General features: G+C 45.2%; 1 protein-coding gene across 2 annotated transcripts; it reads left to right on the forward strand.

Annotated features, from left to right (window-relative positions):
- The first annotated feature begins 1611 nt into the window (after positions 1-1611).
- On the forward strand, positions 1612-19400 carry G3BP2 (G3BP stress granule assembly factor 2). Of its 2 annotated transcripts, XM_026042537.1 has the most exons (11): positions 1612-1727; positions 3817-3898; positions 4635-4808; positions 5648-5738; positions 6680-6782; positions 8127-8307; positions 9317-9415; positions 14121-14223; positions 15558-15686; positions 15857-15975; positions 16736-19400. In XM_026042537.1, exons 1-11 carry the CDS (start codon positions 1633-1635, stop codon positions 17006-17008), a joined length of 1449 nt encoding a protein of 482 aa, XP_025898322.1. In that variant the 5' UTR covers positions 1612-1632; the 3' UTR covers positions 17009-19400. The 2 variants fall into 2 exon arrangements, with proteins under 2 accessions (XP_025898322.1, XP_025898323.1); XM_026042538.1 differs by lacking the exon at positions 9317-9415.
- The last annotated feature ends 1423 nt before the right edge of the window (positions 19401-20823 follow it).

Here is a 20823-nt window from a genome sequence, read left to right on the forward strand (position 1 = left end):
TTTTTTTTTTTTTAACCTGTCCTAGAAGGTTATAATCAAAGTTTTGGTAATCCTAAAATTTCTGTTTTCTTATCTCCGAGTTGAAAACTTCTCTTTTGGACAGAGCTTGTTTGCCTGCTGCCCTGCCTGCGGATTTCTTTCCAACAYTGTTCCTTCAAGTGTGTTTCGTGGCTAGCTGTAAAATGGGGAGCAGTCTTTGATATGGGTTCATGGCTTGCRTGGCTGCCTTGAGATTATTTTAACAGTCCAGTAAGTGTCAATTACCTGAACTAAGTRCTTGATTTTTGTCTGTGGAGTTTCATGGTGAAGCAGGATCTTATATGTAGGTGCTGCTGTTTATTTGTAACTTTTAATTTGGTTACAGACTTSTGCTGAGCTGAGGGTAACCTCTACATTTTGCTTTATGTGCTCTTCCTCCTGGCACCGTTGCTCTTGCCCTTTACCTTGGATTGCTTGGTAGAGGTTGTTTTGATAAGAAAACATAGCATATTTTAGCCTGAAATTTCTATTTTTGACCTGATCTCCTGCTGCTTTGCCTCTAGGTTAATTTTTTGAAGCAGAGAAAGTAGAAAAAATCCTCTGTAGACAACTGGCCCCAAAAAGTGGTTGGTCTTTGAAGGCAATGTTTTCAAAGCACAGCTGCAGTTCAGAGATGCAGAATCAAACCAGTGCTGCAGAAGGCTGCTGTGGCTGAACAGGGAATTCCTGGCCGAGCTCAAACACTGAAGGACAAGGAATGGTCTGGGAACAGCAGTAGGATTTACCGAGGGCAGGTTGTGTTTGATGAACTGGTTTGCCATCTGTATGAGGCGAATGGCGCAGGGGGTGAGGATAGAGCAATACACGGGCTTTGTGTTGGCCCTAGGAAGGCCTTGGAAATGATTATCCGTGTGGCCAAGTGGAGTAGATTGCCGGTGAGATGAGCCGAAAACTGCCTGGATAGGCAGCCCCAGAAGCTTGTGGTCTGTGCCTGGTCAGTGGTATAAATTCCAGCTAGGAGAAAGCTCCGTAGCCAGAGAGAGAGGCTGGGAAAATGGGCTGACAGGAAGGTCATGAGGTTGGGTAAAGGCCAGTCGCCAAATCCCGCATCTGCATGGAGTAACTCTGTGAAACAGTAAAGGCTGGGARCTAGCCAGGTAAGAAGCTGCTTTACCAAAGAGGACTTTGAGGTCTTGGTGCAAAAATATACCGTGATTCATCAGTGGGTATTTTAGATGTTACCATGCCCTTTTGAAGGAAGATCTACGTTAAGATTTAAGTCAAGGTGCCTGGCTTTCTGCTTAATCAAGTGCATTCCTGTTTACTTTGGAATACTGCTTAACTTGGATTTGAAGTGTTCATCAATTCCAAACTGAAAGGTAAACTAAATTATTCTAGACATTTTTTTAACAATATTATTTGGAAAGAAAGTACCTGTTCTGTAGGAATTTTAAGAAGAATAAGTTACTCGAAGTGGCAGGAGGGTTTGCGTGCGTTGATGGTGTAGTTCTATGAGCGTACAATTCCTGTTGCTACAGTTCTTTACATTGTWAAATCATTATTTTCTTCCCTTTGTGAGGAAGCTTGAATATATACACTTTGAACTAATGTAAATATTTTTAATTACAGCATTTGACACTGTGTACCAAAGAAATGGTGATGGAGAAGCCAAGTCCCCTGCTTGTAGGGCGGGAGTTTGTGAGACAGTACTACACGCTGCTAAATAAAGCTCCTGACTTCTTGCACAGGTAATGTTTCCATACCAAAGTGACTTATATTCTTAAAAAATGTTTTTTTCTTAAAAAAAAAGAACTTACCCTGTTCACCAGAAATTAGATAAACTTTCTCTTGTGAGTGTGTGCCTTTTGAATGTGCCAACTTCTGTGTTCTTGGAGACTATTTCAACTTAATGAAAATGAGTTAAGTTCTAGAAATTAATCTGATCACATCCTTGGGATGTATTGCATGTTATCAAGTTATTTCTTGTGTAGACAAGTGAACTGCTTTWCAGGTCATAAAATTGACAGCATTGACAGAAATTTTGTTCAAAATAGACTTAAAACAGAATACAGTTGCAGAGGAAATGCCTGTAGAACCTAAGGCAGGCGTGCAGACTATTTCAGGATTCCATATTTTGYATTGCCTCTGAAATGTTTTATCCAAATCACAGTTGGAGATTTCAGTAGAAATGTCAAGAATTGRATGAGGTAGGTGGAAAAGGAAGTGGTCTCATTCATCTGCAGCTATGATTTAAGCTGCATTCCAAAAGTGTTCCCTTTCTTTCCTGATGATGTTTGGCTACAGCTTATCACTTAAGATTTTGCATTTCCGCCTTTGGCCCTCAGAGGAGCGCAAACTTAAAATGGGTGAAGATGGACATAGCTTTGCCCATGTTCAAAGAAGCCATTACTTATGTGGGTTGCTTTCTCTCAGGCCTTGGCACAAGGCTAATGGTGAAAAATGAGACTGTTTAATTGATAACAAGCTAGAGCTTTCAGCTTACTTCCACATTGAGCTTTAGAAGCATGCCTCTCTTCACCTGTAGCATTGAGGTGAGGAAAAGTGAATGGTATCAGTTTTAGTTAAACAGCAAATTGTCATATATGTTTCCTACCTGGCTGCGTGAGTCGGTGAAGGGCCGCTAGCTGCGCCAGGTTTGCTTTCCACCCTCCTTCCCTTAGTGTTGCAATGGTACTTCCCCATTTCATCAATATCAGCACGCGCTGTGGATGCATTAAAGAACTAGTGTTCCTGGTACGTGTGGGATGCACGGTGATTTTTCCAGGTTGGAGAGGTATGTATGCAGTGTGTCATGGAAACACACGTGTTAAAACAGGTACCTGTAAAGACTTGTACCGTGTTGAAGACAACTTTGGTGCTTTCAAAGAGATGCTAGATGCTACCAACACACAATTAAGTCTCCAGCTTCTTGGAATAACTGTGAAATGCATTTTATCAACTTATGCTGTAGGCCTGTTGTGTTGAGTGGTCATGGGAGGTGGCTGTAGAGTATTGCTTAATGGGAGCAGTGAGTTTTCAGTACACACTCTTGATGAAAAATATTATCTTTTATATTAATATTAGCTTTTTGCTTGTTTTTAAGCATGTTTTTTGGGGAGATGAAGGGAGGAGTGCTGTTGTGACTGGTTAACTGCTTTCCAGAATGGCCCTGCCTCAGGTTGGGGGAATCTGGGTTGAGAGTTGTCAGGCAAGCTCTGCTGACGCAGTTGGTAACCTGCACTTGAGGAATGACTTGGGGCAGCTTGTTTTCTGAAAGTGTCCCCTTGCTCTCCCACTCAGAACTCTTAAGGACAGTATAACCACGTGATATGATAGGGCTGCCTAGCAGTAGTCAACTGCATTCACTTGAAATGTTGCACAAGTGTCACTAACAAGGGCATCTTCAATACAGAGCTGTCSGAGCAGCTGCTTTGATCTGGTTTCTTTAAACAAGCTGTCAAGATTGTAGCTGATTCTTGAGCTAGATGTGGGGAACTTATTCTAGCCAGTTTTAGTCTGGCTTGTTTTGTTGCTGTTGTTGCCCAGCTGGCTCCTCTTTCCTGCTGAGAGTCAGATGTGGCAGATGGGGTGTTCGCTACYTCTCTGGACCCACACTGCATATGAGCGATGGTCGTCTGCAGACCATCTTTCTTGTATCCATCTTATATCTSTCTTTCTCTTGCTCTTAATCTGATAAGCAGCAGGGTGCTTGCTACCATAAAAAGATTTTGCTTCTGAAGTCTTGGCACCTTTGGGCTAAAACACTTAGCAAAACTAAATCATTTTGCTTGATTTTTTTYTCAAGGCTATAAGCTCTACATCTCTCTACTTCTGCAGGTTTTATGGCAGGAACTCTTCCTATGTCCATGGAGGACTGGATGCCAGTGGGAAACCACAGGAAGCAGTGTATGGTCAAGCTGTGAGTATCAAAATTAGTGGTGTAGTTTTCAGCAATGTTCAGAAGTTATTGTGTGTCCCAGCCACAGTGGGAACTGGAGAATGGACCTCTAGGRCAGGAAGCAAAGCACTGAGGAAACTGGCATCTTGATGGATCTCATTTCAGTTAAAAATTATTCTTCGGGAAAGGAACTGTGGTCATTGAGACTTGTATTGAATTATGCTTGTTATCAAATTCTTCCGTAGGAAGTCTCTTAGGAGAATTTATTTCTTAAAATAACTTCTGAAGAAGCGGTTTTGCTCCAGAAGGCTTGGCCTTTCTATGTATATGTATATGTATATATGTACGTGTGTGTTTGTGTGTGTATATATATATACACTCTTATATTCTTTTGTATATATGTACATACTTACATATATAAGTGAAGATGAATCCTCCCTCTCTTCAGCAGGCCCCTTAAAAATGTTAAAATGACTCATAYATAGTAGTGCAACTGGAATCACAGAATCAAACCTGGAATATYGGATAGCAAGTTGTGATGTATTTGACTCCTCTTATAAGTACTTTAAAAGTGCAGACAAAGAATTATTTTAGCCCAGGTAGGCTGTTTTGGGTGAAAGACAGAGTTTTGTTCCTTTGTTTGCTTTCTGAGCCTGAGCAGGGTGTTTTTTTCACAGTAGTTCAGGCTCAGGTTTTTAGAAGTTTTAAAGCTCTGTACAAAATTSCATGCGGCTAAAATGTAACTCTTCCTTTCTAGGAGATCCACAAAAAAGTGATGTCCCTACAGTTCAGTGAATGTCATACCAAGATTCGCCATGTGGATGCGCACGCCACTTTGAGCGATGGGGTGGTTGTGCAGGTGATGGGAGAGCTGTCCAACAACGGGCAGCCCATGAGGAAGTTCATGCAGACTTTCGTCCTTGCTCCTGAAGTGAGTGCATCCAAGGGTGTGTTTGACTGCAAGGAGTGAGGATGGAAGCCTGTACAGCCCACACAGCCCTGCAGCCTGTAGCTGGGGTCTGTCTTAACGGGCTGCAAGATACTACCTGGCCTTCAGTGCTTGGCCAAAAGGCTAGGACTGTATGTGCCACAGTTCATGAATGCAGAATAATGAGTGTATTGGACCTGTCTCAAGCTCTTACATTTTTCTAGACTTGAGGTGTCCAAAGCAAAAACTTGTGTTTAGGAAGAGCTGTCTGCATGACCAGCTCTGTGCATGAGTGTGTGTATTGGTTAATGCAGTGCAAGTCACTGCTCAAGTAAGTTCAGTTCTTGGCAAGAGTGGAGCCATGTTGTGGTCAAGGGTTTCTTTTATTCTTTCTGTATTTACCCCCTGTTTCATCAAAAACTATTGGATTATTGATTATTAATGCGTCAGGGCTTTATTGTTTTTTTTTTAAGCAGTAATATGAGTAATCTTGTGAAYGATCAGTTTGTTTCTCATTTTTTATTAGAAAAAAATCACAGGCAACTTGATGAATCTAATAAGATTTAATGTATAGTTAGGCCCTATGATTACCCTGCTTTAGCAAAGGTTGTAATATTCTGCTAGAAACTTTTCGTCTTTTGGGTGGGTTGAAGTGGCTGTTGGATTGCTTCTTTAAAGAACATACGCCACCTGGAAAAGGATTTTAAGAAATAGGGCTTTTCCAAAATCTAGGTGTCCAAAACTTAGACCTCTATCCTTCCTGTCCATGTTGATAACTGCTAATATACGGGACTATATCATATATCATGCCCTCCCCAAAAATGTACGTTTGTCTTTTACAGGGATCTGTTCCAAACAAGTTCTATGTCCATAATGATATCTTCAGATATGAAGATGAAGTATTTGGAGATTCAGAAGGAGAACTTGATGAAGGTGAGAACTGTGTTTCTGGCATACCAGAGCTTGCCTTGTGCTTGTTCTTTCGGCATAGGTGTAGTGTTTCTGCAAGCGTCTAGAGGAAAGGTAAAAAGGAAAGATAAAAACTTATATTCTGCTRTCATGGAGTGTAGTAATTTAAAAGCAGGGGGAGAGAGTGTAGATTATGTTGTTGTGACTATCTGCTGCTCCACAACAGTCTCTGTAAACCTGAGCGCTTGTTGTAGTGCCCTGTTCTCTGAAAGACTAAACTGGTTTCGCTGATAACGAAGGGCAGCCAAGGAAGCAGTTCCACTTTTCTGCAGCTGAGTTTCTTTACGTAGAGTTGATTTCTCTTGTCAGTTGGATTTGTAGGTGAAGCAATTTGAATAAAATCTAACTGACTTTTTTGAGTAGAAGATATAACTTGCTTTCGTATCATCACCACCTTCAGTGGTTCATTTCTGCCCACAAGCTGAACTCAAGTTTCTTCTCAGGTTTTTTTCCCTTGTTCGCTGAGCCAGAGCAAACCAAAGAAGAGTAAAGATGAGTGTGTGCACACGTGTTCACGGGTTACTGCTGGAATTTCCATCATCTTTTTTGTGCAACAAAATATCTYGAGCAATCATCCTCCTTGCGTTTGAGGTTAACCTGTTAGCTTTAGGTACTGTGATTTATGAGCAGGGGGTTTAGACTTRCTTTACTAAAGCCAACATATGGAAAGCATGTGATGCTTAAAAACATCCCCAAACCTTTCTTGCAGAGCTGCTTTCCAACAACACCAAAAGTCCTCCTTTTAAGACAATGGTAAGAAGCAAAGCCTCACGAAAGAGCAGAAGAGTGTTTTCCCTTGTTGTCGTGCTTACTTACATTGCTGCCAGTTGAATGTGCTTCCATTTTAAGCGTGGCTTGTGTGCATTTGCAGATCCATATTCATAGATTTTTTTCGCTTGTGCCAGAATCTGAAGAAGAGGTGGAAGAGGAGCAGGAGGAAAGGCAGCCCTCCCCTGAACCTGTGCAAGAAAACCCGAGCGGTGCTTACTATGAAAACCACCCTGTAACGTAAGAAATGCATTATATTAAATGAAGTTGCTTTTTTTTTAAGAAAACCAGAATCATTTTGGCTTTTGGTCAATCTGGAGGTGATTTAATGGGTTTAGGAAACCCTTAAGTTTGTTGTGGAGTTATGTCACGCTGCCTTCTGTTATTCTAAACATGGATTCTTGAATGAGGAAAGGAAGTGGAAGATCTTCTTACCTGTGTTGGTTATTTCCACTTCTGGTTTCAAGTATGAAGTGGGAAGGCAGCAAATACATTTATGTATACACTTACACTAGTCTCTGTTTCATAAAATTATAATGATGAGTTGGTGTGATGTAATTCATATTGAACAGAAGGTTTAACAACGGGGTGGTCAATGAAGCTACTCTTTAAATTTGGGGAGCACTTGAAACAGAAAGAAAAGACTAATTTTGGAGAAGTTGTTTTACAGCTGTATTGGAAGAGTAGGTTTGTGCTGCGGGTGTCTTAAAATCTAAACTGCATGAAAGAAAAAAGCTTCTTTATAAGAAAAATATATTTTATAAGAAATTACACTTTTTCAAAGGCAGGAAKGCCTTTTAAGGGCCAGAGCTCACCAATAATAATAATGATGAATTTACCGAGATCTCTAAAAGAAGAGGGGAGTCTGCTGGAATTCTGGCGCTGACTTGCTCAGGGTCATGCAGAGAGGTTTTGATGCCTGATGCTATCTGGAAAGAACATGAAAATGTGGGATTCAGCAGTTGGTCACTTAGACATGTACAGCAGGAGGAGCAGCACCTGTGTCTTTAGTCGTGTAGTTACAGCTATGGGGAATTTGATAACTTCTTGGGTGGTTGGAATAGAAAGATAAAGAACTCCAGAGCCCTAACATGGAATACATACAGAAGAGAAAATGAGTTGCATGTAACTTTCAGTAAACAAAACCTGCAATTCCTTTGGTCATGTACTTGTATGGCAGTCGCTAAGGAAGCAGTTGGTACGCTTCCAAAATCAGCTTAAATTTACGTGTGGCTTAACCTTCTGTTGGGCTGTGCTACTTGCCTGGTAGAAACGGTGCTGCGTGTGTGTAGCATCTATTCCTTAAAGGGCTTACATGCCTGCTATGGTATTGACATTCCCTGCAGGGAATTGCAAATCATGTCTTCATTTTAGTAGAAATACCGTTTGTTTCTTTGTAGGCAACCAGAACAGGACAGCTTAAATTCTTATGAGAACATATGTGTAGATAACACGTGGTAGCAACTTGGCCACAGGATAATCATTTTAATAACCATCTTTACTGTAGTATCGTTCTTAAAATATCAGGAAATAGTAAGCAGTGAACTAGCGACTAGCTGCATAAAATGCTTCTGCTTATTGTAGTAATGGGATAGAGGAGCCACTAGAAGAACCATCTCATGAACCTGAGCCGGAACTGGAATCGGAAACAAAAACCGAGGAGCTGAAAGCAGAAGTAGAAGAAAAGACCCTTGAAGAGCTAGAAGAGAAGTCTCCATCTCCACCTCCCGTAGAACCTGTTTCGCTACCACAAGAACCACCAAAGGTTAGTTAAAAATCATATCTGTGCTTGTAGCGGAAAATGGTAAACCAAAACATTTGATTTTTTAAATTAGCCTTTTTGAGTGGCCAGACTCATATCTGTTTTCATTGTCATGCTGTATGAACAGTTTGACTTAAACTTTTAACCTGATTTTTGTTTAAAAAAGTATTTAGCCAAAAAGGAAATAATGTTATTTTAAAATGTTACTTGAGTCACCTATTGTAAATACGTTCTGCTTGTGTGTGTGTGTGTGTGTGGTTTTATGCATGTGTAAACCTTTTTAAATGTGGAGTTGAGATGTGTTTTAAACGACAAAAAAAAGAACACCAACAACAAAGCCCTCAAGTAATGGGAACCACTATTCTTTCCTGGGGAAAAAGCAAAGAAAGAAGAAAAAAAGAAAAGAAAAACATAATAATGCATTGACACTTGCAAACTTGCCATCAGTATAGCTTTAAAGAGCATGAGGGCTTGGAGTGTGTCCCTTAGAGGCAGAATGTCCCATCTTGCAACCCCTAATGCCCACGCCAGGAGCCCTGTGATGCGGTTACACCAGGTAGCGTGAAGGAGAGGGGAGAGGCCCTGAAAACTGGAGAGCTCCTCCTCCAGCTCCAGTGTCGGTCTCCCCCGCTTTGCCAATCCTTTTCCTCTTTCCCATGTTAAGTTCTGACTTCTGGCATCCACTTTCTTTCGTTCTGCAGAAGACACTTACTAGCACAGGGTTTTCAGTCCTAGGTTTGGTTCCATCGTGGAAAGCAGGGATGACGGGATGCTGAGGGAGCTGAGCCCACTCAAGTATTCTAGTGAGTACGGGACATACCGGATCGATACCGTTGGACTCCACAGCTGCTTAGAACTGCAAGCCCTGCTGTATCTTGGATGTAATGCTAGTGCTACCATGATGTACCAGCTAGGTGTGAACCCAAAGTGTATTGTGAGCAGACGAGTTTCCCTGTAGGAATGTCAGTGGTTTGCCATGATTAGTAGCCTAGGTTTGTTGCATTTCCTGCAGGCTTTCTCTTGGGCTTCAGTGACCAGTAAAAACCTGCCTCCTAGTGGTACTGTTTCCTCCTCTGGAATTCCACCCCATGTTAAAGCACCCGTCTCACAGGTAACCCATCTGTGAACACCTTGGCTTGTCTCATTACTTCTGCAAACTGCTTCAGGTTTTTTTTTTTTTATTTATTTTTTTAATTAACAGATCAAATTGTATGACTTAAATTTCACAAATTAATTGTGTCTTGAATGTGAATGCACTCACCTTCTTGTCGCAACTGAAGGCATATACACTTAACACGTGTAACTGGGTGGTGGTCAAGTTAAAATCTGTTCATACGCAATCAGGAAATCACTATAGAAGGGTTTTTTTTTAACCGGTCTCACTGGATTATGGTTTGATCTAAAAAGAAATGCAAAAAAAGAAAAACCAAAAAAAAAAAAAAAAGAAAAACAAGAAAAACCCCAAACTAATAGTTTTCTAATGCATATGCAAAAGGGGTATTTCATTGGCAGAAGTGCCCCAGCAGGAAAAGGCTTTGCACCTTTTTTAAGTTGGGCCTTGTAAGCCTTATCCCTTACAAAAAGCCTTTGGCCTCCATTCTCCATTTATACAGAACCCTGTACCAACTTATGACTGTGTGAGGAATGGAAGGATTCACATTTCCTGGCCAGGACAATGCTGTCYTCCCATTCCTGAGTTTATTGCGGGAGGAGGGAGAGGAGGAAAGAAAGTTTGACCGGGTGATAGCTCATGTCTTGCACGTGCCATGTTGCTGTGAGATGACCTGAGACTCTCAATTTAGCTGCCTCCAGGCAAACAAAAAGCCCTTGATGTAAAAAGCGTGTGTGTTAATTTGTTTTACTGTTGTTGTGTTCCACAAACACGTATATTGTGTAACTCAGGTCCCACCTTTTAAAAAAACTGCAACTTTTAGCAGAGCAGCTGTGTTACTGCAGCWGTTGTTTTTGCAGTGATTTCTTCTCCCTCTTTTACTGGCAGAGAGGAATCAGCCTAGGATTGCTCTTCAGCCAAGAGCATGTTTCTTAAAAGAAAAAAAAAAAGAACCTGCCTTGTATAATTATTGCAATTATTGCTGCTTGTGCGAGAAGATTGTCGTGAAAATCAGATAACGGCTACGTAATGAGCTGGGAAGCCTGCCTGTTTTCATCAGCTTCAGAGGGCTTTGAGCATTCAGGTGGTATTTGAGCAGTCAAGAAGAAATTCCTTTTTAGGGCAGAGTAGATTTTCCTGAAACAAAACCAAAGTATTGGGTTTTTTTTTTTTCAGTGCAGTTTCAGTTGCAGTGGAGAGAACAGATTTGTCCTTGAAGAATCACGGAGAATGATCTGGACGAGAGAATAGTTTCCAGATGTCCAGTTGAACCTCCTCTGTGTTGCTCCTGCAGCCTGTTCCTGCTTTCCACCTTTTAGATTATGTTTGCTCTGACTTGATGTTCAAYTAATTTTGCATGGAAGTTCTTGAGCAGGAGCGGAACAGGCAGGATTTTACCTCTCTTAACTCTCTGGAGCCAGGCTAATCTGTTCTCACTTGCTTCTCTTGCCTGCCTTTCAGACGTGGCGTGCAGAAAGCTGCTGGAAAAGGCACCCAAACTATTTCTAACGGGCTTCCAMAGCAGCAGCAGGTTATTCCCGTTCTCTTGCTTTCATTAATGTCTGATGCAGTGTGTAGAAACAAGGAGAGTAGGTTGCACCAGTGAGTGGGTAGGAGATGCTGTTCCAACCAGCATCYGGGATGTTACCAAACAGTCAACAACAAACTCTTTTTCTCAGCCCTCCTGTCATTTGATTTTTATTTTCCCCAATTTTTAGCAAGTTTAAGTGGAAGCTCCATAGAAAAACTCATAGGAAGTGTCTCAGATATAAACCCATTCCACTCCTGTTGATTGACAACTGTGGAGTTAAACAGTTTGGCATTCCTTGCTGAGGCAACCCTTGCTGGTTTTCTCTCTGTGGATGATTAGAAATTGCCACTGAGTAATAGCAGCTTGCAGTGATAAGTTGGATCATCTCTTTACAGCAAAGAATAGATTTATCTTTTAACCTGGGGATAGCTGATACGTGTGAGCTGTCTCCGAGAGCTGGTGCAGACCGAGTGCTTGGAGTTTTACCAGGAAGTTGAAGAGAGGACCTGCTGCAAGAGTGAGAGAAGCCCTTGCCCCTGTTAGGAACTGCCTTTGCTTGCCCTGCGCTCCCTAGCTCCATGGTCTGTATAAGGGGAAAGCCATCCTGACTTCTGCTGGCATTAAGGCAGGACCTAGCCTGGCACAGCAAGCAGAGTTTGCCTTTCCTTGGCCTTTCCTTGGGCTTGGAAGGGGTGATGCAAGATGAGGTTGGGGTTTATTCAGGCTTCATTCGCCTCCCCACCTAAAACTTCTGTAGACTTTAAAGAGATATTGTTTGCTCTGCGAAGGGATCTGTGCATTAAACTAACAGTCCTGGCAGTCCGAGGCATTTTAAGGTTGGCTCAAGTTTTAGGTACTGAAGTTTAGCCGAAGAGGGGGATCTGAAAGCTCCTCTGTCTTCTCTTGGTTTAGGGTGCCTAGTGGTTTGGTCTTGGTCGCTACTGTAAATTATGGTGCCTTCTGGAAGTGATTGACAAGTGCCCTTTAGAGGGGTCCTATGGGACTCCGAGGTGCCATAGAAGCCACCTGGTGTCTGCATCTGGCCTAAGTGCTGGAATTAGCTGAGGAGGGGCGCGCGTTTTGCTGTCTGTGGCGCCGTGCGGCTGGGCTTTGGTGTACGTGTGTTTGCTCTGGGGCAGGTGTCTCGCCATGGAGGAGCTCTTAAACCTTGACGGGTTCTGCAACAGACTTGCACGAGACTTGGGAGCCACCTCGGGTCGGGCCCTCGTGCCCCGTCCTGCACTGTTCAAGGGGGTATTCTCTTCATAGTGAGTAAAAGCTGCTGGCTACCCATTCTGCTGTCATCCCCAGTAGCGTTGCAGGGGCAAAAAGCAGCCCATTTCCTTCTCGTTCAGAGCTCGAGGAGGGAAAAGAGACAACATAATCGTTTCCATAATGAAGAAGGCTTCCTTAGGTTGAGCTTAGTGGCACAACTTGCTCCGAGGCAGAGCACTCCTTGCGCAAATCCTTCTTCTGTGAAGGAGAAGTTGCCGGGAGCTGCTGCTCAGGCTGTAGCTGGCAGCTCGTTGCAGGGATCTGGTTGTGCTGCCGACGCTCGCGGTGTTTCGGCAGAGCAGGGCCTGGCAGGAGGGTTCAGGGCACCGGGGAGCACCGAGGCAGTTCTCCCCTGAGCAAGGGGACGGCACTGATGAGAAAGCAGCGATTGAGATTGGGGTTTGGATTATTAATTTAGGTTGGTTTTAGAAAACTCAGCTGCTTTTGGTTAGGTAGAGAGAAAGTGTTTGTGTGTCAGGTGAGAAGTTCTGTGAAATGCAAAGCAGTTTTCTCTTGTACAGGATCTGGACGGTGCCATAGCAAATTTTCCCTATTGTTAGGGTAGAGAAAAGGTATTTAGTCCTGAGAGCAGGAAGAGCTTAAACGATGAAGAATCAAAAAGTCTTGGGCTTCTCTTTAAAGATGTAATTTTTAATGCAGTGAATATGTGTGAGTAAAYGATGCTGGTGATTATATATGAGCCAGAAGGAGGTATTAGGATTTTTCCAGCTAATTCTTGGGGTTGAGGTACTGATTGTGGAAATGTTTAAGACAAGGTAGTGTCTAGCTGCACAGAGCACGAGCAATAGTGGACCAAGACATTTATTTGGTGCAAAATACTTGTGCTTTTTTCATGTCTTTTTTTTCTCTGTTAGGAGTTCTCCAGTTGCAGCCCTTGAGTGCCCCAAGGAAAATAAGGGAGAGCACTTGATATAAACTCACTTTCAGCAGCAGGCTGATGTAATCTTATTCACAAGCTAGTGTTCGTCTTTAGACTGCTATGAACTATTTCAGGTTTCTGAGATAAGAGCCAAGTACAGCAGCAACTTCTGGACTGTGGTACAAAAAAAATGGGCTTCAAAAAGTGTTGGAAATGGCTTCATTATTCAACAAGCTGCTTGGAAATAGTTTGGAAAGTTCTGTCTTTTTCTTCTTCAAATTAAATTACCTTAAAGGCTTTTAAAGCTTTTTTTTTTTTTTATGCAAAGGTTTGAATTAAAATATTCTTGTTCCTGAGAATTTCAGGGTTGTCCTGTGTACATCAGGACCTCAACATAATGAAAGTTGAGGAAGAATCTCAGCAGCTAGTCTATAGAAATTGTTTATTCAGGTGGCTTTTTTTATATCAGAAATTTGCCTTTGTTTTATTTTGTTGTTGCTTTTCAGTAGTTGCATTATAGTTCTCCAACATCCTAGATAAAGAATCCTTCAGAGGCTCGGATAGGAAGTATGATTTCTCCATTTCTTCATGTTTGTCTTGGATTACCTGCTAATCTTTGAACTTGGAGCTTGGCAAGAGGAAGTTTTATTTGATCTACATGGGGTTTTAGCCAGATCAAAGGGTTCTTGAATTACGGGACGCTGAGGATCTCAGTGCTTGGTCAAACACAGAAAGTGCATTTTAGCCCAGCTTTTTGGGAAATGTTCCGATTCGGAGTTGTTTGCTTTGCACCTCTTAGACAAATTGAACACTGCAGTCCTGGATTGGTACAGAGGAATTTATAGAGGTGAAAACACTCTATTTCTAAACACAAACCCATGATGTGGATGCATACCTTCCTGCGTTCGTCTTGTGCATGCCACTTACCTGTCTTGTGTGTTTTTTGGTTTTTTGATATTTGACTGCTTCTCTTCATTACTGCCTGGTGTTTAATAATGTTTTTTTTCCTCCTGTTTCAGCCAAGAGTTGAAACGAAACCGGAAGCTCAGTCTCAACCTCCTCGTGTACGTGAGCAGCGTCCAAGGGAAAGACCAGGTTTTCCACCCCGAGGACCTAGGCCAGGTAATGGGGATGGGTTCCTGCTCCTGCTTGGGGCTAGTTCGACAGAGGGGTCTTGCCTGTTACTRTGAACTGTCCTTGGCTGCTGATGGTCATTTCTAGTCACTTAAGTCACTTAAAATCTCTTRCAGGTTAGTCATCTGTATCAGGGAGTAAAGGCTGCAACTTGARGCTAAGCAAGGTTGCAGAAGTGCATTACTGCCACTCGTGGGTGGAGGTGCAACAAAACCATAGCATTGGCCCAACAGAAGAGCTATAACAGAGCTTGACTTAGTGTTCTCACCGTGAGGGAACAGGGAGGAAGCAGGGACAGGAGAGAAATGGCAACGATGTCACTTCACCAAATGGCAGATGTTCTGCCCTCGGGTCTTATTTTCAGATGAAGTCTGTGAGCCTGGATCTGCTTGATGAACCTGTTGAAACAGCCTAGCAAGGTTTTTGCAAAGGGGCCCGTGGGGGARGCAGGGGGCTCCTAGGGGTGCATAAAGCACAGGCGGGGCGAGAGTGGCCCTGGTCACATCACAAGGTAGGCAGCGAGCTGCAGGTCTCTACACTGCCTGTTGCTTAACTTATTTATTGCATCTAGCGTGAGGATGAGAAATGCTGTTTAGGCAATGTGTGCGAAAATGTAACTAATTTAACCAATAGTTCTGTTTCCACTGAGGTGGTGAGAATGTTAGAAACTTCTGTTTGGGACAAAATGATGGAAGATGAGAGCCAGAAGAAGTGACTGTCAAAAATCGTTTTAATGTGGGGGAAAGATAAAGATGTTGTTGTTGTATTAAGGAATTGGCTGAGAGGTGACTTAAATCCAGATTTTTTTTGGGGGGGGGAAAGAACATTATAGTAGGTAGCAAGCTTTGTTCCCATATGATTTATTAAGGACCGTAGTGAGATTTCCCCCCTGACTCCTTGAAAAAATCTTATGGCATCTTAAATGGAATTTTTAGTGCTATTTTGTTTCTGTTTGTTGTACAAACTTACAGGTTTAACTTTCAGAAGATACAATAGGATYGTCTCACATGAGCTTACCCAGTATAGCCGAGGTATTAGTTAACAGCCATTGATTTAACCTAACTAGGAAAACTAGGTGAAAAGAGAACCTAACTTTGGGTTGTTATTGCAGAGCAACAGCAACGGAGAGGTGCTCGTAGGTGGCCAAACTGTGAGGGCTGCACGGAGGGGAACGTCCTACCTCCCTTCTCCTGTTGCCCATGTTAAACAGCAGCCCAAGACCCGAGAGCACCGAAGGCCTTGCCTTTCTTACATGYGTTTGTCCGAGTCTGCACACAAGTTCTAACCTTGGTGGCTCTGCTTCTCTGTTCTGTTGGTGGCAGGGAGAGGGGATATGGAGCAGAACGAGTCAGATAACCGCCGAATAATCCGCTACCCCGACAGCCACCAGCTCTTCGTTGGCAACTTGCCGCACGACATCGACGAGAGTGAGCTGAAAGAGTTCTTCATGAGTGAGTAGCAATTGCAGCTGCAGCCACCCAGCAGAACAGAAGCATCTTCTGCCTTGACAAGCCTYGGCCCATTCACTGGCATGGGGAGGCTGTCGTGTGCTGTAACGTGACGGGTCCCAGTGCTGAGAGCGTTGCCTCTGCTGACTTGGTTCCCTGCTTGTGCTTTCCAGGCTTTGGCAACGTGGTGGAACTTCGCATAAATACCAAAGGAGTGGGAGGCAAGCTGCCCAACTTCGGTTTTGTGGTGTTTGATGACTCCGAGCCAGTCCAGAGGATTCTAGTTGCAAAAGTAAGTATGAGCAGTGGGTAACTGTTGCAGGAGGGAGAGAACGCCCGGAAAGCCATGTGGCGGGGGCTCTCCTCATTCCTCCTGCTCTTGTTTTTGCCGTTCATCCATCTCCTGCTCTCTCCTCATGAGCAGATGTTAGAAAAACACTGTTTTGGCACAGCTGGTCTGTCAGGAGGACTTTCTGGCTTGCATGAGCTGTGCCCGGGCTCCTCAACAGCGAGACACTGACTTGAGGTTTGGGACCTCAGCACGCAGACGCTGTGTGCAGCTGAGCCCTCCTGTTACACACCCTTGTAAGCCGCAAACTCGGGACCTAAGCCTTTGAAGGGCATCRCATAAATCACTGGCTTGTGTGTCCTGGGGTTCAGAAAAGGAGCGTGGTTATTGGGAGCTGAGGAACTGGAGGGGGAAAGGGACAAYTTGTATTTGTAGTACGTGGGAGGAAGGCCTGATGGAGCAATTATGGAATTATTTTTTCCATCAGGCAGGAATTGTAGCCTTGAAGTGAAAAGGCCCAAACAAATCCTTATTTAAGAAGGAGTTTTTTAATCCTTGCATGCCAGATGAATTTTCAGTTTTCTGTAGAAACTGAAGGCCGAGTTGTGTGTCTCGGGGAACTGTTGACAGTTCCTGTTTCTCCGTCACCTCTAAGGGAAGGTGGGTGGAGGAGAGCAGGCAAGGGAGCGTTTTCGTGCGCCTTGTGTCCGCGCCTCCCGGGAACGCCCCCTAACCCCGTGCCTCGAAACCTTTTCCCCGTAAGCCCATTATGTTCCGTGGCGAGGTGCGCTTGAACGTGGAGGAGAAGAAGACAAGAGCTGCCCGCGAGCGCGAGACCCGCGGCGGAGGCGACGACCGCAGGGACATCCGGCGCAAYGAGAGAGGCCCCGGGGGGCCCCGCGGAATAGTGGGAGGCGGAATGCTGCGGGAGCGGGACGGCAGGGGCCCCCCGCCCCGCGGCGCCATGGCACAGAAACTGGGCTCCGGCCGAGGAGCGGGGCAGATGGAAGGCCGCTTCACGGGACAGCGCCGCTGACGTCCCCGCTGCGCGCACGCCGGCTCCGCAGTGGTACATTTATCCATCGTGTTTGCGTTCTCTTGTTAATTTTTTTTTTCTTTTTTTTTTTTTTTTTCCTTGGCTTTGGAATGTGACACAGCCCTTCTGATCGTTTCTTTGATGTGAAAGCATCCTTTGGTTTCCGGTTTAAATTGAGGTGGACGTTCTTTCCCCAGTTTCACGACAGGAGTCACGCTGTTAATTTATAAATGTAGACTTGGAGAATTGAGGACTGAAACAAGAGAAAAAAAAAAAAAAAGAAATGACCATTCAAACTTATCTGCAACAGAAGTGAACTAAAGGACATGCCCAATAGAATTGAGGTCCTTCCAGTCAAAAACCCTCTGCTGCACATTTTGTGTGAGTGTTACGGTTCCTGCCTGTTACTGTTGGAAACACAAATAGTGCAATTTGTGCAATTGGAGAAGCTGGCCTTGGTTTTCCTTCTTAGAACACGCGGCTCCAAACAAACTTTGTGTTTACGCACTCATCCAAATGCACTAAAGGGTACTCTGAACTCATTTGTACTGACATCTGCAGGAGGCATCGGAGGAAAACAACCCTTCATCCTCTTAACTCTGACAGAATAGCTTGGGAAATGATGCGGGCATCTGATCTGCTTGCTGTGACCAACATACGTGCACACGCAAACCTTAATAGGACTACGAGTATTTTCCACACGGAATCCATTTAGTGGCAAAGGAAACAAMCCAGGGTTTCCAAGTCGTACTCCTGAATACTAAACCAAGTTTGATAGCTCACGTCAGGTTTTTCTATCTGCCCCTCTTGAGTACAGGGATGGCTGCTCCACACACTCCTCCTTCCCCTTTCCCCTTCCCAAGTAAGCATTGTACAGTGAAAATTGTCTTGACTGTATTTTGAGTTCTCTGGTAATGTAATAAGCATGATGGTGCCTTCTATGAATACATCATTCCAGTCTTGCTGGTGATTTTGTACAGTATAGTGTATGAATTACTGTGCTGCAAAGCCAATCTGCTGCAAAGCGTTTAAAAGAAATCATTGAAAACAAAAAAAAATGTATTAAAAATTGCAGTATCTTTGAATCAGTAAACATGGCTAAAATTATCATTCACCTTGCTCTTCAATTAACAAGTTCGTCTGTTTTTTTGCAGAGGGGGGAAGGGAGGARGAAGGCATCCAAGTAGTCTCCGGGTTGTCTCTTTGCTTTAATCTGTGTCAAAGTTAAAGACAACGGAGTCAAAATCTCTCTTGGGCGTTTCAGAAGTCAGTCCAGAACTGTGACCGATTTTTGCCGGCTTGCAATCAGTAGGACTGAGCATCCTTTGGGAGGGTGAGCTTATCGAAAGAGAGGATACTGCAATTTTCAGAGAACAAAACAGCAGCTCTAAGTRTTTGCTTTTTCCAGTTGGCGCCTTTTGGGGTTTTTTTTTGTTGTTTTTTTTCCAATCCTTACTCATTTTGCACATAACTCTCAGCTGCAGTTGACACTCGTGCGGCTCTGAGCTCGCGGGCAGAGAGGAGACGTCCCCTCCTTGGCTTCTGCGGGCGCCTCGGGCAGGTCGGGGGCTCCAGGTCCCCGTTCCTGCGGCAGGATCAGAGGGCAGGGGTGAGAGTGGGACCACCTAAAGCTGCTCCTAAGCAGGGAAGACCTCGCCCCAAACAGCAGCTTCAAGCGAGAGCAGATAGGGCGTAAAGGCAGCCTGCCTCTCGATGGTGCAATCACCCGCTCTGCTCTCCTAAGCTGGAAGATTTTGCACACTGCTTGTGTCTGATGTGTTAGGCGAAGTGAAATAGCAGCCCTTTCTCCCAAACTCGAGGTCTTCTGTGTTGGATGGTAAGTCTTGCACTATTTTCATACATTTTTTTTTTTCCAGGACACATTTCTTGTAGTTTCCATTTTCACATTACAGCCTTTTTCTTTCTTTCTTTCTTTCTTTCCTTCTGTTTTGGCTCGGCTCTTGCGTTGTCCGCGGTTACTTGCAAATCTCAATGACTTGAACTGCTCGGCACACGACCGAAGCGGGGCTGAAGCGCTCGGCCGCCTCGCTGCCTTCAGTTCAGTTTGCCCCCCGCGTGTTTTGGGGGGCTCGTTGGCCGTGTCCGGTGCTGYGGTGCTTTGCTGCCACCCATCCTGTGGTTTGGCAAAGGGCACCGGGAAGAATCCCGACAGGAAAAAGTGGAGTATTTCACAGAGCCATTCCGCTTTCTGGCTTGCTTCTCGTTCAAGTGACATCAAATAAAGACACAGAAACATCGGGACGTCATCGAGAGAAGTTTACACGGTGATAGTTCACCTACTGTACTGTGGACTCTTACATGTTCTTGACCCTCTTATCGTAAATGTACCTCTTAGAGCAACGGAAGGGATTCACTGACCATTACTGTTAGTTGCTGATTTGTGGATGGTGGGAGTATTTTATCATTACGGTTCGATTTCAACAACCTTGGCTGACCATCTTGGCTTTAGTGGGTATAAAAGACAGTGGATTACCATCTTTATTGCTGTAACGTGTCAAGCATTATATGCTAGTAGATTCTAGTTTAATTGTTGCAGGTGGAGAAGTATTTTTACTTTTAAGTTTCCATTCTGAATGTGTTTTGACTAAACATACCAATAAACTACTGATGTCTGCAGCATTTATCAGTGTCCCTAATCCTCTTGMACGTAGGTTGGTGGAGAGCACGATTGCAACCCTTACGATGCAGGAAACGGATTTAAAAGGTGAATTTTCTGGCTTGTCGACCCATGGGAAGCCCCTGGCCCTGCCCTCCCCTTGGCCGGGCAGCCTCCCTGGTCTGCTCTGGTCTCCGAGGGCTGCCGGATCTCGACCCCATTGGGGCTGATCCCGCTCCAGAGCTGAGGGGCAGGAAAAGCCGACACGCTGGGGCTGGGCCGCACGCGGCCAGCGACACGGTGCCTGTGCCGCAGGCTGATGCGGCGGCTCCGCTCAGGCCGGGCTCCCCTTGACCTGTGCCCGGCTTGGCCCTGCTCCTGCTGGGGTGCATGGGGGTCCCCTTGACCTGTGCCCGGGTCGGCCCCGTGGCGCCCGCAGAGCTGGCGGCCCCGGCGGCTGCGGTGCCGGCCCCGGGCGCCCTGGGAGCAGGAGGTCTCGGAGCTGCGGGCCGCGTCCAGCGCTGCGGGAATGGGGCAGACGGAGGGTCGCGCYGTGACGTGGCAGCGCCCGGGCGTGTGCGTCGGTAGCCGCGGCAGGTAGTGCCCCAAGCTCCTTGCTCTCGGCYGCGGTGTCTCGTGATACTGAGGAACGTGTTCTCAGGCTGCAGCACAGCCCTTGCTTTCCCCCTCCCTACCCGTGCCGGCCAGGCCCGTGCCATGGTTGGCCCGGCACAAAGGACGGATCCTGCCGCGCGTGCGGATCGGTTCTGTCTGAGGCAGGTTCAGAGCCGTGCGCTCCGTCACTCGCGCCCAAGGTTCTGCTGATCCCTGCCTGCTGTCTCTGCAAGCCCTGTGCCCAGCACAGGCTCTRCTAACTGGGAGAAGCGGAATCAGTTGGGAAGCTGGGAAGGAAGCAGCATGGATATGGGAGCCGCAATACGAAGGGGACGAGCACATCCTGCAGCAGACCCGCAAGCCGGGCTCGCTGAACGCGCCGCTGCTGCGGGGCGGCCTCGGCTGCTCTGAGAGGTGTAAGCGCAAAGGGGCCCCACGACGTGGCCTCCCGAAGCCTTGGGGCCTTTGGGGGGCTTTCCCAGGTAGGCTGGCACAGGCTTGCGGGTGGGCAGGGGGCTGGGGAAGGGAGCAGGGCCAAACGGTATCTGCAGACGGATAAAAGCCAACCAGGTCTACCAGGACC

The sequence above is a fragment of the Nothoprocta perdicaria genome, unplaced genomic scaffold (genome assembly GCF_003342845.1).
Source record: "Nothoprocta perdicaria isolate Ctin4 unplaced genomic scaffold, notPer1 scaffold_307, whole genome shotgun sequence".
Classification (NCBI taxonomy): Eukaryota; Metazoa; Chordata; class Aves; order Tinamiformes; family Tinamidae; genus Nothoprocta; species Nothoprocta perdicaria.